This window comes from Triturus cristatus, chromosome 4_2 (genome assembly GCF_964204655.1).
Source record: "Triturus cristatus chromosome 4_2, aTriCri1.1, whole genome shotgun sequence".
Taxonomy (NCBI): Eukaryota; Metazoa; Chordata; class Amphibia; order Caudata; family Salamandridae; genus Triturus; species Triturus cristatus.
The window spans coordinates 345,331,752-345,344,690 of record NC_140586.1 but is presented as its reverse complement, the minus strand read 5'-3'; the positions used below and the strand labels follow the sequence as shown (position 1 = coordinate 345,344,690).

The window sequence follows — 12,939 nt, the reverse complement described above, 5'->3', positions numbered from 1 at the left end:
ATCGGGAGGTCAGTACTTTGTTTGCATATATATATATATATCCAAATATAGGTGTATTTCTTTCATGAAATAAACATCCAGCACTCCGAGGTCAAAATTGGCCACTCGGTCTTTATTTTGATGAACGAGGCGTAACATCAACGCGTTTCAGCAGACTCACGCTGCCTTGTTCACGATGTTTGTGCACCATTTCTTTCTCAATAAAATACACATCAATTGGTGAATAACATCAAAGAGGGACTCAACTTATAAAACCACCAGCTCTGCTCAGTGCACTTTGGCCGCCATCTTTTAACATGTTCGTTCCTATTCCTTTAACATGTTTTTACATTGTACATTACGGTTATTCCCCTCTCCTCCTTTCGTATTCTATCTGCAATCATGTTAGAGTGTGTTACTTCTCTATGAATTTACAAAAAGAGGGAGAGAAGAGAAAAGAAAAGAAATATATTTTTCGCGATCCAATAATTAAACTATTTTTTATATACCTCGCAGGAGTATACATCCTTGCACACATTTCTTAATAGTTAATTATGGTCGAATACATTTGTATAAAGTTTAGGATTATTTTCAAAGTGCAAGTGCAAATGATATTTGTTCTTTAACGAATATATTCGGCAAGTGCCTTTCTCATTTCCTTATAACAATTGATAATTTAAAGTGCTAGTGCCTGTTGTGCAAATTACGCAGGAAATCCCTATTCTGCTATATTAAAAAAAAAAAATGTCTATATAGCATACTATGATTTTTTTCTATTAAAGCAAAACAAGAAGCCATTTCATTATATACATTCTGTATTAAAAAAGTATATAGATTATCAAAACAGTTTTTCCTAATAATGATTATCATGACATTTTTAAAGTGCAAGTGCTTATGTAAACTTAGGCATTTATCAACTAAAATACCTATTTACTTTTTCAACCCGGCACAATTAAAATAAAACACAATAGGGATTATTATCACATGTACGTACATATTTACAAATATTAGAATCATATTTGATATTTTTTCCAGTGCGGTTATTTATGTTGAATTGACCTCTATGTTGACCACTTTTCACCATTAAAAACAAGAAGGGCAAGAAAAGAAAAAACACCATATCATCAGTGATTTACCATGTGTGTAATTTCCTATTCTCTATTTTTCTCTGAGTACTTCAAGACAGACACGTGTAGAGATCCTCATCCACATTTAATCCTTGTGGTTCTATGCAATTAAATTCTAGGATGAAGTATGTTTCCAATCTCCTTAATTCCTTTTCCCTGTCCCCTCCCCTCTTTTTTCTCGGGACTTCCGCTATACAGGAATATTGTAGGAATACCGGGTTATTTTGGTGAAGGGACTCAAAGTGTCGCGCTATAGGATATGTTCTGTCTTGGTTCACCATTGCCCTCCTGTGCTGTAGAATTCGTTTATATGCAGGAAGGGTCATACTTCCTATATATACTTTTGGACAGGGGCATCGTAACAGGTAAACAACATAGCTAGATTTACAGGTCAAAAAACTTTTACTAACAATGGTTTTATTAAAAAAAGTTTTAAAATCAGTGCAATTCACGCCATGCTGGCACGCTTTGCATTTTGGGCATTTTCTAAAACCTGGTTTCTGATGCAAACAGGTGGGAGCTCGCCCTTTCACTTCCTGATATTCGCTCCTTACAACCAAGTCCTTCAATGATTTTGATCTCTTATAGGTGATGTCAGGATGTTTCTTCATTTTAGGGCCTAGTACAAGGTCATTTCTCACTAGGTGCCAATGTTCATTTAAAATAGATCTTATTTCTTTATGCTTCTCATTGAATGTTGTTATAAATCTAGAGTTAATCTGGTTTTTATTCTCCTCTCTCTGTGTTTTCCTCTGTTTTGTTCTTGATGGTTCAAACCGGATTTTCTGTCTATCCAGGTTCCTTGCCTTAGATGAGGCCCCCTTTATTACAGCCGGGGAATACCCTCTTTGGATGAATCTACGGGTCATCTCACTCTCAACTTTATCATACTCAGCCTGATTGCTGCATGCTCTCCTTGCTCTAAAGAACTCCCCAAAGGGGATGCTCCTAATTAATGCAGATGGATGGGCACTCCCCGCATGGAGCACTGTATTTCCGGCGGTGGCCTTACGGAACACTGAGGTCTCCAACTTCCCTCCCAACGGTTTGACCCGGATGTCAAGAAAGTCTATAGTGACTTTACTGTGGTGACCTATAAACTCTAAATTAATTGAGTTCTGATTCAGGTCTTTGATGAATAATTCTATATCTGTCTCCGTGCCCTGCCACAGCACGAAGACATCATCAATAAATCTAACCCACAGTAATATATGTTCTGACCAGTGCTCCAATGGACTGCCTCTGAGCACCTGTTCCTCCCACCAGCCAAGATGTAAATTCGCATAACTGGGGGCGAAACAGGTGCCCATCGCAGTCCCTTGTTCCTGCTGAAAAAGTTCATCATTAAACAGAAAAATATACTTTGTCAGACACCATTCCATTAATTCCAAAATCATTTTGTTGTGTTCCATGAGTCGAATTGGTCTTCTATTCAGGAAATACCCAGTTGCCTTTAAACCATCTATGTGTCTTATACTGGTGTACAGTGTTGCAATATCAAGTGTCAATAATACCATGGTCTCCGCATCCCACTGTATATCAAAGATACACTTTAAAAAATCCGTTGAGTCTTTGATATATGAAGACAATGATTTTACCATCGGATTTAAAAAGTAATCTATGTAGCATGATGCGTTCTCAAATAAGCTCCCACAAGATGAAATGATTGGTCTCCCTGGTGGACTGGTGAGACTCTTATGCACCTTGGGGAGCATATAATCAATCAATCAATCAATCACGGACATTTATATAGCGCGCTACCTACCCGGAGGGTCTCAAGGCGCTAGGGGGGGGGGGGGGGGGGAGTGCCGCTACTGCTCGAATAGCCAGGTCTTGAGCTTCTTCCTGAAGGAGAGGTGGTCTTGGGTCAGGCGCAGGTTGGTCGGGAGGGAGTTCCAAGTCTTGGCGGCCAGGTAGGAGAAGGATCTTCCTCCTGTTGTCGTTCTTCGGATACGGGGGACGGCGGCGAGGGCGTGGCTGGCTGATCGGAGATGTCGTTTGGGAGCGTAGAAGTTGATGCGGTTGTTGAGGTAGCTCGGGCCTTGATCGTGTAGGGCTTTGTGTGCGTGGGTGAGGAGGCGGAAGGTGATTTTTTTGTAGACGGGGAGCCAATGCAGGTCTTTCAGATGTCTGGAGATGTGGCTGTGACGTGGGATGTCGAGGATGAGTCTGGCTGAGGCGTTCTGGATCCGCTGGAGTCTCTTCTGGAGCTTGGCGGTGGTTCCGGCGTAGAGGGCGTTGCCGTAGTCCAGTCGGCTGGTGACGAGGGCCTGGGTGACCGTCTTCCTGGTCTCGGTGGGGATCCACCGGAAGATCTTCCGTAGCATGCGCAGGATGTAGAAGCATGACGAGGAGACGGCCTTGACTTGTCTGGTCATGGAGAGGGAGGAGTCCAGGATGAAGCCCAGGTTGCGTGCGTGGTCTGTCGGTTTGGGTGCGCAGCCCAGGGCGGGGGGCCACCAGGAGTCGTCCCAGGCGGAGGGCGAGGAGCCCAGGATGAGGACTTCTGTCTTGTCTGAGTTCAGTTTCAGGCGGCTGGTCGTCATCCACTTGGCTACGTCTTTCATCCCTTCGTGAAGGTTGGCTCTGGCGGCGGCGTGGTCGTTGGTCAGGGAGAGGATCAGCTGGGTGTCGTCGGCGTAGGAGATGATGTTGAGGTTGTGTTGGCGTGCGATGGCCGCGAGGGGACTCATGTAGACGTTGAAGAGGGTGGGGCTCAGCGAGGATCCTTGAGGGACGCCGCAGATGACTTCGGTGGCCTCTGACTTGTACGGTGGTAGACGGACTCTCTGTGTTCTTCCGTCGAGGAAGGAGATGATCCATTCCAGTGCCTTCTCCTGGATTCCGACGTTGCTGAGGCGCTGCACTAGGGTGCGGTGGCAGACAGTGTCGAATGCCGCGGAGAGGTCTAGGAGGATGAGGGCCGCTGTTTCTCCGTTGTCCATCAGGGCTCGGATGTCATCGGTGGCAGCGATGAGGGCGGTTTCGGTGCTGTGGTTGGCTCGGAAGCCAGACTGGGAGGGGTCGAGGGATCCATTCGTCTCGAGGAAGGCGGCCAGCTGCTTGTTGACGGTCTTCTCTATGACTTTGGCTGGGAACGGGAGGAGCGAGATGGGGCGGTAATTCTTGAGTTCGGTGGGGTCCGCTGTAGGTTTCTTTAGAAGGGCGCTGAGTTCGGCGTGCTTCCAGCTCTCCGGGAAGGTGGCGGTGTCGAAGGAGGTGTTGATGATGTCCCGTAGGTGGGGTGCGATGACCGCTTCGGCCTTGTTGAAGACGTGGTGAGGGCAGGGGTCGGTCGGAGATCCGGAGTGGATGGAGTTCATCATGCGAATGGTGTCTTCGGTGCTGATCGGAGTCCAGGCGCGGAGGGTGGTGGTGGGGGGCGGTGGTTCGGTTGTGGCGTGCGTCGGTTGAGTGCTGAAGCTGTTGTGTATGTCCGCGATCTTGTTGTGGAAGTAGGAGGCGAGGGAATTGCAGAGGTCTTGCGATGGGGTGATGTCGTTGTTTCCGGCGTTGGGGTTGGAGAGCTCTTTGACGATGTTGAAGAGTTCCTTGCAATTGTGTGCGTTGTTGTCCAGCCGCTCCTTGAATGCAGTTTTCTTGGTGGCGCGGATCAGTTGGTGGTGCTTCCGGGTGGCCATCTTGAGGGCGGTCGTGTTGTCCGGTGTTGGTTCTCTTCTCCAGGCTTTCTAGAGGGCTCGGCAGTTCTTCTTGGAGCTCTTGAGTTCGTCGGTGAACCATGGGGCCTTCTTGCTGCCGGGTCTGCTAGGCAGGGTCCTCAGTGGGGCGAGTTCGTCCGCGCAGTTGTTGATCCACTTCGTGAGGTTGTCGGCGGCCTGGCTGGGGTTCGCTGAGCTGGCGGGGGGGTGCTGGCTCAGGGAAGCGGCGAGCTGGTCGGCTGAGATCTTGTTCCAGCTTCTTCGAGCAACTGGTTGCTGGTGGTGGTGGATCATCGTTCTTTGGAAGGTGAAGTGGACGCAGCTGTGATCCGTCCAGTGGAGTCCAGTGGCGTGGTTGAAGGCGATGTCTTTGCTGGATGAAAAGTCTGCGTCGAGTGTGTGTCCGGTGAGGTGGGTGGGGGTGGATACCAGCTGCTTGAGTCCGAGGTTGGCGAGGTTGTCGAGCAGGGTGGTGGTGTTGCGGTCGTTGTTGTTCTCCAGGTGGAAGTTGAGGTCCCCCAGGAGGATGTAGTCAGCGGAGGGGAGGGCATGCGGGCTGACGAAGTCGGCAATGTCCTCGCTGAATTGTGTGCGTGGTCCCGGGGGTTGGTAGAATAGGGTCCCCCTGAGGGTGGTCTTCGGGTCGGTGTGGATCTGGAAGTGCAGGTGTTCGGCTGTTTTCAGGGTGTCGTCGGTGTTGGTCGAGATGTGGATGGTGTCCCTGTGGATGATGGCGATGCCTCCTCCAGTCTGGTTGTCACGGTCTCTCCGGGTGATCTTGTATCCCTCTGGGATGGCGATGGCGATGTCGGGTGCTGAGGAGTCGTTCATCCAGGTTTCCGTGAGGAAGGCAACGTCAGGAGCTGTGGTGTCGAGGAGGTTCCAGAGTTCGATGGCGTGCCTGTGGACGGAGCGGGTGTTGAGCAGGATGCACTTGAGGTGGTTGCTGCTGGTGTTCGGCTTGGCGGGTGCTGGTGTGGGGCAGGTCCGGATGCAGGTGAACTTGCAGGCATGGCAGCTGAAGGGTCCGTGGGTGTGCTTCGGGGTGGCTCGGTAACATCCAGGGATGCCGCCGGTGTTGAGTGCGCTGAGTTCGGTGGCGTTGTAGGACAATCGGGTCGTCTTCCGTCTGTGGGGGCCAGGGGTCCTGGCACTGGGCGCGGTCCAGGCGCGGACGGGCGCAGACGGGCTTACCTTTGGCGCGCAATCGGCGCGCCCGCTGCGCGTGACCGCTGCGCGTTCGCTTGGTCGCCATATATGGCGAAGTGCGAGGGGGGGCGGAGCGGCTGGGAGGCGGGAGCGGGGAAGGTACAGAAGGAGAAAAGGGGCGTGGTTAGCGGCGGTGGCGGGAAGCGGGGAGCGGGGAGGGAAGAGACAGGGGCAACAAGAAAACAGGCAAACAGGCACTACAGAAATACAAATTCACAATACAATACAATAAGTACAGGGGCACAGGGCAAGAAAGCGGGGCCCAGGAGCCTGCAGGTCAGGCGAGCACGGACCACGCCGCTCGGTGGCAGGGGGCGTGGTCACGCGGCGGCAGCCGGGGCAGCGAGGCAGGCAGGCTGGAGGCACATGCAGCAGCTGGTGGCCGTGCGGCGCGGGGGGTGTCCTAAACTAGGTCACACTCACCTGCGTCGCACGGTCGCCATATATGGCCAAGTGCGAGGGGGGGCGGAGCGGCTGGGAGGCGGGAGCGGGGAGGGTACAGAAGGAGAAAAGGGGCGTGGTTAGCGGCGGTGGCGGGAAGCGGGGAGTGGGGAGGGAAGAGACGGGGGGCAACAAGAAAACAGGCAAACAGGCACTACAGAAATACAAATTTACAATACAATACAATAAGTACAGGGGCACAGGGCAAGAAAGCGGGGCCCAGGAGCCTGCAGGTCAGGCGAGCACGGACCACGCCGCTCGGTGGCAGGGGGCGTGGTCACGCGGCGGCAGCCGGGGCAGCGAGGCAGGCAGGCTGGAGGCACACGCAGCAGCTGGTGGCCGTGCGGCGCGGGCGGTGTCCTAAACTAGGTCACACTCACCTGCGTCGCACGGTCGCCATATATGGCCAAGTGCGAGGGGGGGGCGGAGCGGCTGGGAGGCGGGAGCGGGGAGGGTACAGAAGGAGAAAAGGGGCGTGGTTAGCGGCGGTGGCGGGAAGCGGGGAGCGGGGAGGGAAGAGACGGGGCAACAAGAAAACAGGCAAACAGGCACTACAGAAATACAAATTTACAATACAATACAATAAGTACAGGGGCACAGGGCAAGAAAGCGGGGCCCAGGAGCCTGCAGGTCAGGCGAGCACGGACCACGCCGCTCGGTGGCAGGGGGCGTGGTCACGCGGCGGCAGCCGGGGCAGCGAGGCAGGCAGGCTGGAGGCACACGCAGCAGCTGGTGGCCGTGCGGCGCGGGGGGTGTCCTAAACTAGGTCACACTCACCTGCGTCGCACGGTCGCCATATATGGCCAAGTGCGAGGGGGGGCGGAGCGGCTGGGAGGCGGGAGCGGGGAGGGTACAGAAGGAGAAAAGGGGCGTGGTTAGCGGCGGTGGCAGGAAGCGGGGAGCGGGGAGGGAAGAGACGGGGGCAACAAGAAAACAGGCAAACAGGCACTACAGAAATACAAATTTACAATACAATACAATAAGTACAGGGGCACAGGGCAAGAAAGCGGGGCCCAGGAGCCTGCAGGTCAGGCGAGCGCGGACCACGCCGCTCGGTGGCAGGGGGCGTGGTCACGCGGCGGCAGCCGGGGCAGTGAGGCAGGCAGGCTGGAGGCACACGCAGCAGCTGGTGGCCGTGCGGCGCGGGGGGTGTCCTAAACTAGGTCACCGGGATCGTTGGTTTATCTCTTTTAATGAATTTATATTCATCCCAGCTCAGTAAGCCTTTATCTTTCCACACATCCAGCCTTATGAAGAATAGTTATTTCATCTTCTCATATTCCTTCATATTTATCCGGATGTAACAGTTACTGTTGTTCCATTGATTGAGGGCCTCTTTTTTGTACAGTTCCCTACCCCATAGAACAATATTCCCTCCCTTATCCGAGGGTTTAATCAGTACTCCATCTTCTTTCTGGAGTTTATTCACTGTCTTGTGGAAAAGTGCTTTTTTTGGACACATTTTCTTTTTCTTCTGATTTGCCGCAATATATAGTTGTTTCAAGTCCTTGGTTACATTTTCCCCAAAAATGTCAAGGTTGTCTTTTATGGTTTGGGGCAAAAATCTAGATGGTGGTCGAAATGGGGTATGATCTTCTTTGTTCATACCTACAAAAGACAGCATCGATTGTTCCTCGTTTTCTGGTGGGTTATCTTCACTAGCCAGTGAGATTATGTCTGTCAAGGTGGGTATGTCATTTACATTCAGGGAGGTTTCATTATTAGAGGGTTCTAGTGCTCCTGCTTGCGGTGCTTGATTAGTCTTATGTTGGTTCAAATGCATTTTCGACAATTTGAGCTTTCTAATGAAGCGGTATAGATCCATTCTGTTACTCGGGTAATTGTATTCATTACTGCTGCAGAAGGACATACCTAATTTCAGAATCGATTCTTCATCCTCCGTTAGCTTCATATTGCTCAAATTAATCACCGTTGTATTGTCCATCACTTTTTGTTTTGTTTCTTCGTATTGACGCAATGATCTTTTTGCTTGCCAATCTTGTGCTCCTCCTATATCCCTCACCTCCTCTCCTTTGTTTCCTCTTCCTTGGCCTCTTCCTCTCCCGCGTCCTCTCGTCGTGCGATGGTCTGTCTGTTGTTCCAGAAGCATGAAACGGAATTCCTCAGTTACAGCTAGCCTCACGTCTCGCACCCCTCTATGGCCCTGCTCCTCTGGTTCTTGTTCCGAGCCAGTGTCTGAGCTGACTTCACTTTGCACATTCTCCTGGTGGTCTATTTGGCCGCTATAGATCTTCTGTCGCCTCTCCGAATCGAGTTTTCTGGCGAATGTATAGATCCGTCCTGATTCGTAATCTATACGATCTCTCCGAAATTTTGTGGCTTTCCTATCTTTGATGCGTTTCTCATATTTTTCCATCCTGCTCTTCAAATACTTATATGTATGTATATATATATATATATATATATATATATATATATATATATATATATATATATATAGATATATACGAAGAACTTTGCCACCTGCTACCAAAGCTGCTGGAAAGATGATATGTATATACACACTTAATAACATGATAAATCTAAATTACGGTTTTTCTATAACATGCTATGGTTTTTACTGAATTATCAGCATATAATGCTCCATGTTTATTATTACATGTGCTACACTTATTTACTTCTAAAACTTTCTAGCTTTTAATAAATTCCCCACTATTCAGTCCTTTCTCTTTCCTTTTAGTTTTCTTTCTAATTTCCTTATTGATCGTACATGGATTTTTGTATATATTCCCATCGTTTATGTTTTGAATTAGTAATAGGAATACATGTATTATTCTAGATATGAAGTTCGATTATAAACTATTTTCTATGTTAAAGCATAATTCTGTTCATTACAGAATGTTTATTATCTTATATTTCATATAACTAAAAAATAAAGTATTTCTAAAACTTATAAAAAGATAACTGCTCAAGTGTAAATCACCTAATGTCTTGTAATTTCATGGAAATTAAATGTAGTACATTTGGCAATATGTTGGTTTACCTTTAGCACACTGTTTCGGACTGATTTAATTTGGCACGATGATTCCACACAAAGCTAGGCTGTGCTACTTGGCTGGACTTTAGTTGTTCATGCTACAGTGCATGACTTTAGTTGCCATGGATTTGCCTGTATTCCCAAAGGTTTTTGCCCTGTTCCCACCCCATTGCACCCACTTTGCATAGGGGTTGCCATTGGGTTCATATGTTGTAGTACTGCTCTATTGTCAACTTTTGGCTCAAAAATAATTTTGCTCATGAAAGTTGATCAACAATGTCATTTGTGCCACTGTTCGTTGCAAAGCACCCATTGTGTGTCCCATGAGTATTGAGTACTCACCCCAAAGTTTAGTAATTCGGGGCCTTAATTTGCACTTGTGAGTTTCTACAGTCTTATTTAGCTGAGATGTTTAAATAGAATCCAAACTTTTGAAAACACATTCCCACACAACTGTTTAACACACTAGGCACACTTATTAGTTGCTGGAAAATCCATTACCTTTTCAATCCATTCATTGAAAGATTTTCCTTTAATTGCATCCGGGCAGTTCAAGTTCACAACCAGAGTACAGTTTTTCGACTTCTTGATGTCAGGTTCATTTCCAACCTCTTTGAGAAAGTTAAACTTGCTGAAAGAGGCAAAGCGAAAAGGGAAATTACGTTTTGTATGCTTTGGTAAAAAAAATTCAAAATAGAAACACTGAAGGGTTACTGTACTTAACCTATCTCACAAACACAAGAATGGCAAGCTGGAACAATGGTGAATCCGTTGCAAATTATTTATTTTCACTTAGCAGTGCTATGTTTTGATTTTTTTGTGTGTCTTTTTATAAACTTTTCACATTTAATTTTTCGCTTTGGACACAAGGCACTGTATTACGTAAAATTGTGCACTATCCCTGCTTGTGTGGGGGGGAACCCTCATTTTGATGCATCCATGCGGACAGGGACTGTGTGCTATATTACATTAAAAAACACAGGTCGCATCCAGTGCAGGTCTGAACTCAGTCCTACATTGGGGTCTATGTGGCACTGGAAAGTGGACCAGCTCTTTGAAACCAGCGGTCTATATTTCAAAGCAGAGTGATCAGCAGCACCTTGCAAAGGGGACAGGAATATCTCATAGGTAATCAATCAATCAGGTGTTTGATCACCCGTGAGGGTCTAAAGGCGCTGGGGGAGGGGGGTTTCGCAGGTTCCAGTCCATCAAGGAGGGGGTCTGTCGAAGAGACAGGTTTTGCGGTTTCTTGTGAAGATGGGGAGAGATGTTGTCTGTTTGAGGTGGAGAGGGAGGGTGTTCCAGGCTCTGGCCGCGAGGAAGGAGAAGGAGCGGCCACTGATCTGATCTTTCTGAGTTGATCGTAGGGTCCTTTGGGGTGCGTGGAATTTGAGTCTGCTGTTCAAGTATGCTGGTCCGGTATCGTGGAGGGCCTTGTGAGCGTGGGTGAGCATCTTGAAGGTAACTCTAGCTTCAATGGGGAGGCAGTGGAGTGTGCGCAGGTGCTGGGAGATGTGGCAGTGTCTTGGCAGGTTGAGGACCAGACTTGCGGCGGCGTTTTGGAAGTTCTGTAGCTTGCGGGTGAGGTTTTTGTTTATTCCGGCATGGAGTGCGTTGCCGTAGTCGAGCCTGCTGGTGACCAGGGCGTGAGAGACGGTCTTTCTGTGTTCAAGGGGGATCCATTTGAAGGTCTTACATAGGAGACAGAGGGTGTGGAAGCAGGAGGACGAGACGGAGTTGATCTGGCGGTCCATTATGAGCTCTGAGTCCAGGATGATTCTCAGGTTGCGTGCGTGGTCTGTGGGGGTGGGCGGGCTTCCGAGGGCTGGGGGCCACCAGGTGTCATTTCAGGCGTCGGGGTTTGGGCCCATGATGAGTACTTCCCTTTTGTTGGTGTTTAGTTGTAGGAAGCTGTTTTTTCATCAATTTGGCGTAAGTGCCTATCTCTGCAAACAGAGAGAAGCCTAATGGCTTCCTGAGACCTCTGTGCAACCCAAAGGGTGAGCTTGGACCACTTTCACCACTTCATATGTCGCACACAATTAGTGCTCCTCCTCTGCACCCACGTCTGTAGCACGGTAGCAGAGGCACAGGTGTTCCCTCCTTTTTATGGAGTCCTGCCTCATGCAAATGAGGTAACATCCTCTTAGGACTGGGCAAGCATAAAATGTGTGTCAGAATGATCCATATAACAGAAAGAGCATGTCTCAAGTGTCTGTAGATCCTTCTGTAATACCGAAGTGCCCTGGAGGCGGTGCCTCATTGGCACCTTCTGTAATAGTGGGGCATTTGTCAATTTCACAAGTCTACCTCGTGGTGTTTATGGAAGTGTGAACATTTGACATGGGCAGAAAAGGTAAGAACATGATCTAATGTACCGTACCTTAGCCGGGGAATTGTTGTGCAGATCATACCGGCTGATATTACATTAGCTCCCAAATCCTGATGCCTGCCTGGATGCTATGTGCAATGTGATGTTGCAGCCACATTGCAAGAACGAACATCCTAAGAATGTAGCAGTTGAGAGAAGTAAGCAATGTTTTGGTTTTATCCCCTTTTTTCTATTTTCTCCCAGTTCAAGACACTGTTTGTCAAAGGCCGCCACTCTCTAAATTATTAATCACCACAATGCACAGTTCATGTTTAAATAGTTTGTGGAAGTCATTGTAAAGGCATGTTTTGTGATGTCAGGCGGCCTTTTTTATTAACTGATCTAACACAGCGAACTGCCACGTTAGAATGGTATGAATGGTAAATTACAAGTAAAAAAAACAAGCATTGGCATAGCCAATAGGTCTCGCCTTTTGGGCCTTATAAAAGTTTAGCCATGAAACAGTTGATGTTGTTGCACCAAGGATATTGTGCTGCATAACTAAATACTTATAAGGTCCCAAAAGCGAAACCTATTGGCTATGCCAATGCTTGTTTTTGTATATCAGAGGTTGAGGAGTAAAAGAGCAACTGAAGTATGTAAAAGATTGGGGCAGCATTAGGTTGGCATCAGAATAGTCACATCGTGTAGGCTTGCCCGGTAATTACTGAGTTCTGGAAGGAGGTTTTACAATGTATATCAGAAGTCACTATCTCCATCCTACCGCAGGACCCACTGCGCTGCTTCTCAACACAAGGGTGGTAACCAAGCGGATGAGGCAAAGAGCTGGATTTCAGAACTTGGCTCTGGTACTGGCTAAATGCTGTATAGCCATGTCATGGAAGGCAGCTGCAGTTTTACCCATTTACATGCGCCTGAAAGATGCGGTCAGATGGGCATCGACTGAGTTGGTGGTACGAGCAGACGTCAGGGATGGGAGGTGTCACCCAATGGAGCAATGGGAGGTTTATCTAGAGAAGCTGAACAGATTGCCTGACACTTAGCTGATGTGAGAAGCTATGCACACTGACAATATATGATATGCTGTAAAACAGAGGGTACCATCGGTGATGTTTACACGGCTGCAGCTGTGCCCATCCACATGCACTGAAATACTCATCTTTTCAAGAGTGAGTAACTTTATTGTGATCCTTT

At 48.4% G+C, this 12,939-nt stretch overlaps 1 protein-coding gene across 3 annotated transcripts in view; it reads right to left on the bottom strand.

Moving 5' to 3' along the window:
• LOC146833852 (2-5A-dependent ribonuclease-like) overlaps window positions 1-12,939 on the bottom strand; it is a 409,083-nt gene that overhangs the window by 78,451 nt on the left and 317,693 nt on the right. For 2 of the 3 annotated variants that reach the window (XR_014960622.1, XM_085601751.1), the window contains exon 5: window positions 9,915-10,044. Coding sequence is in view for 2 of the 3 variants with exons in the window: in XM_085601751.1 (XP_085457877.1) it covers window positions 9,915-10,044 (130 nt within the window). In the remaining variant the exon portion in view is untranslated. Of the gene's footprint in view, window positions 1-298; window positions 403-9,914; window positions 10,045-12,939 lie in introns of those variants that run through there. The other variant, XM_085601752.1, reaches the window with a different exon arrangement.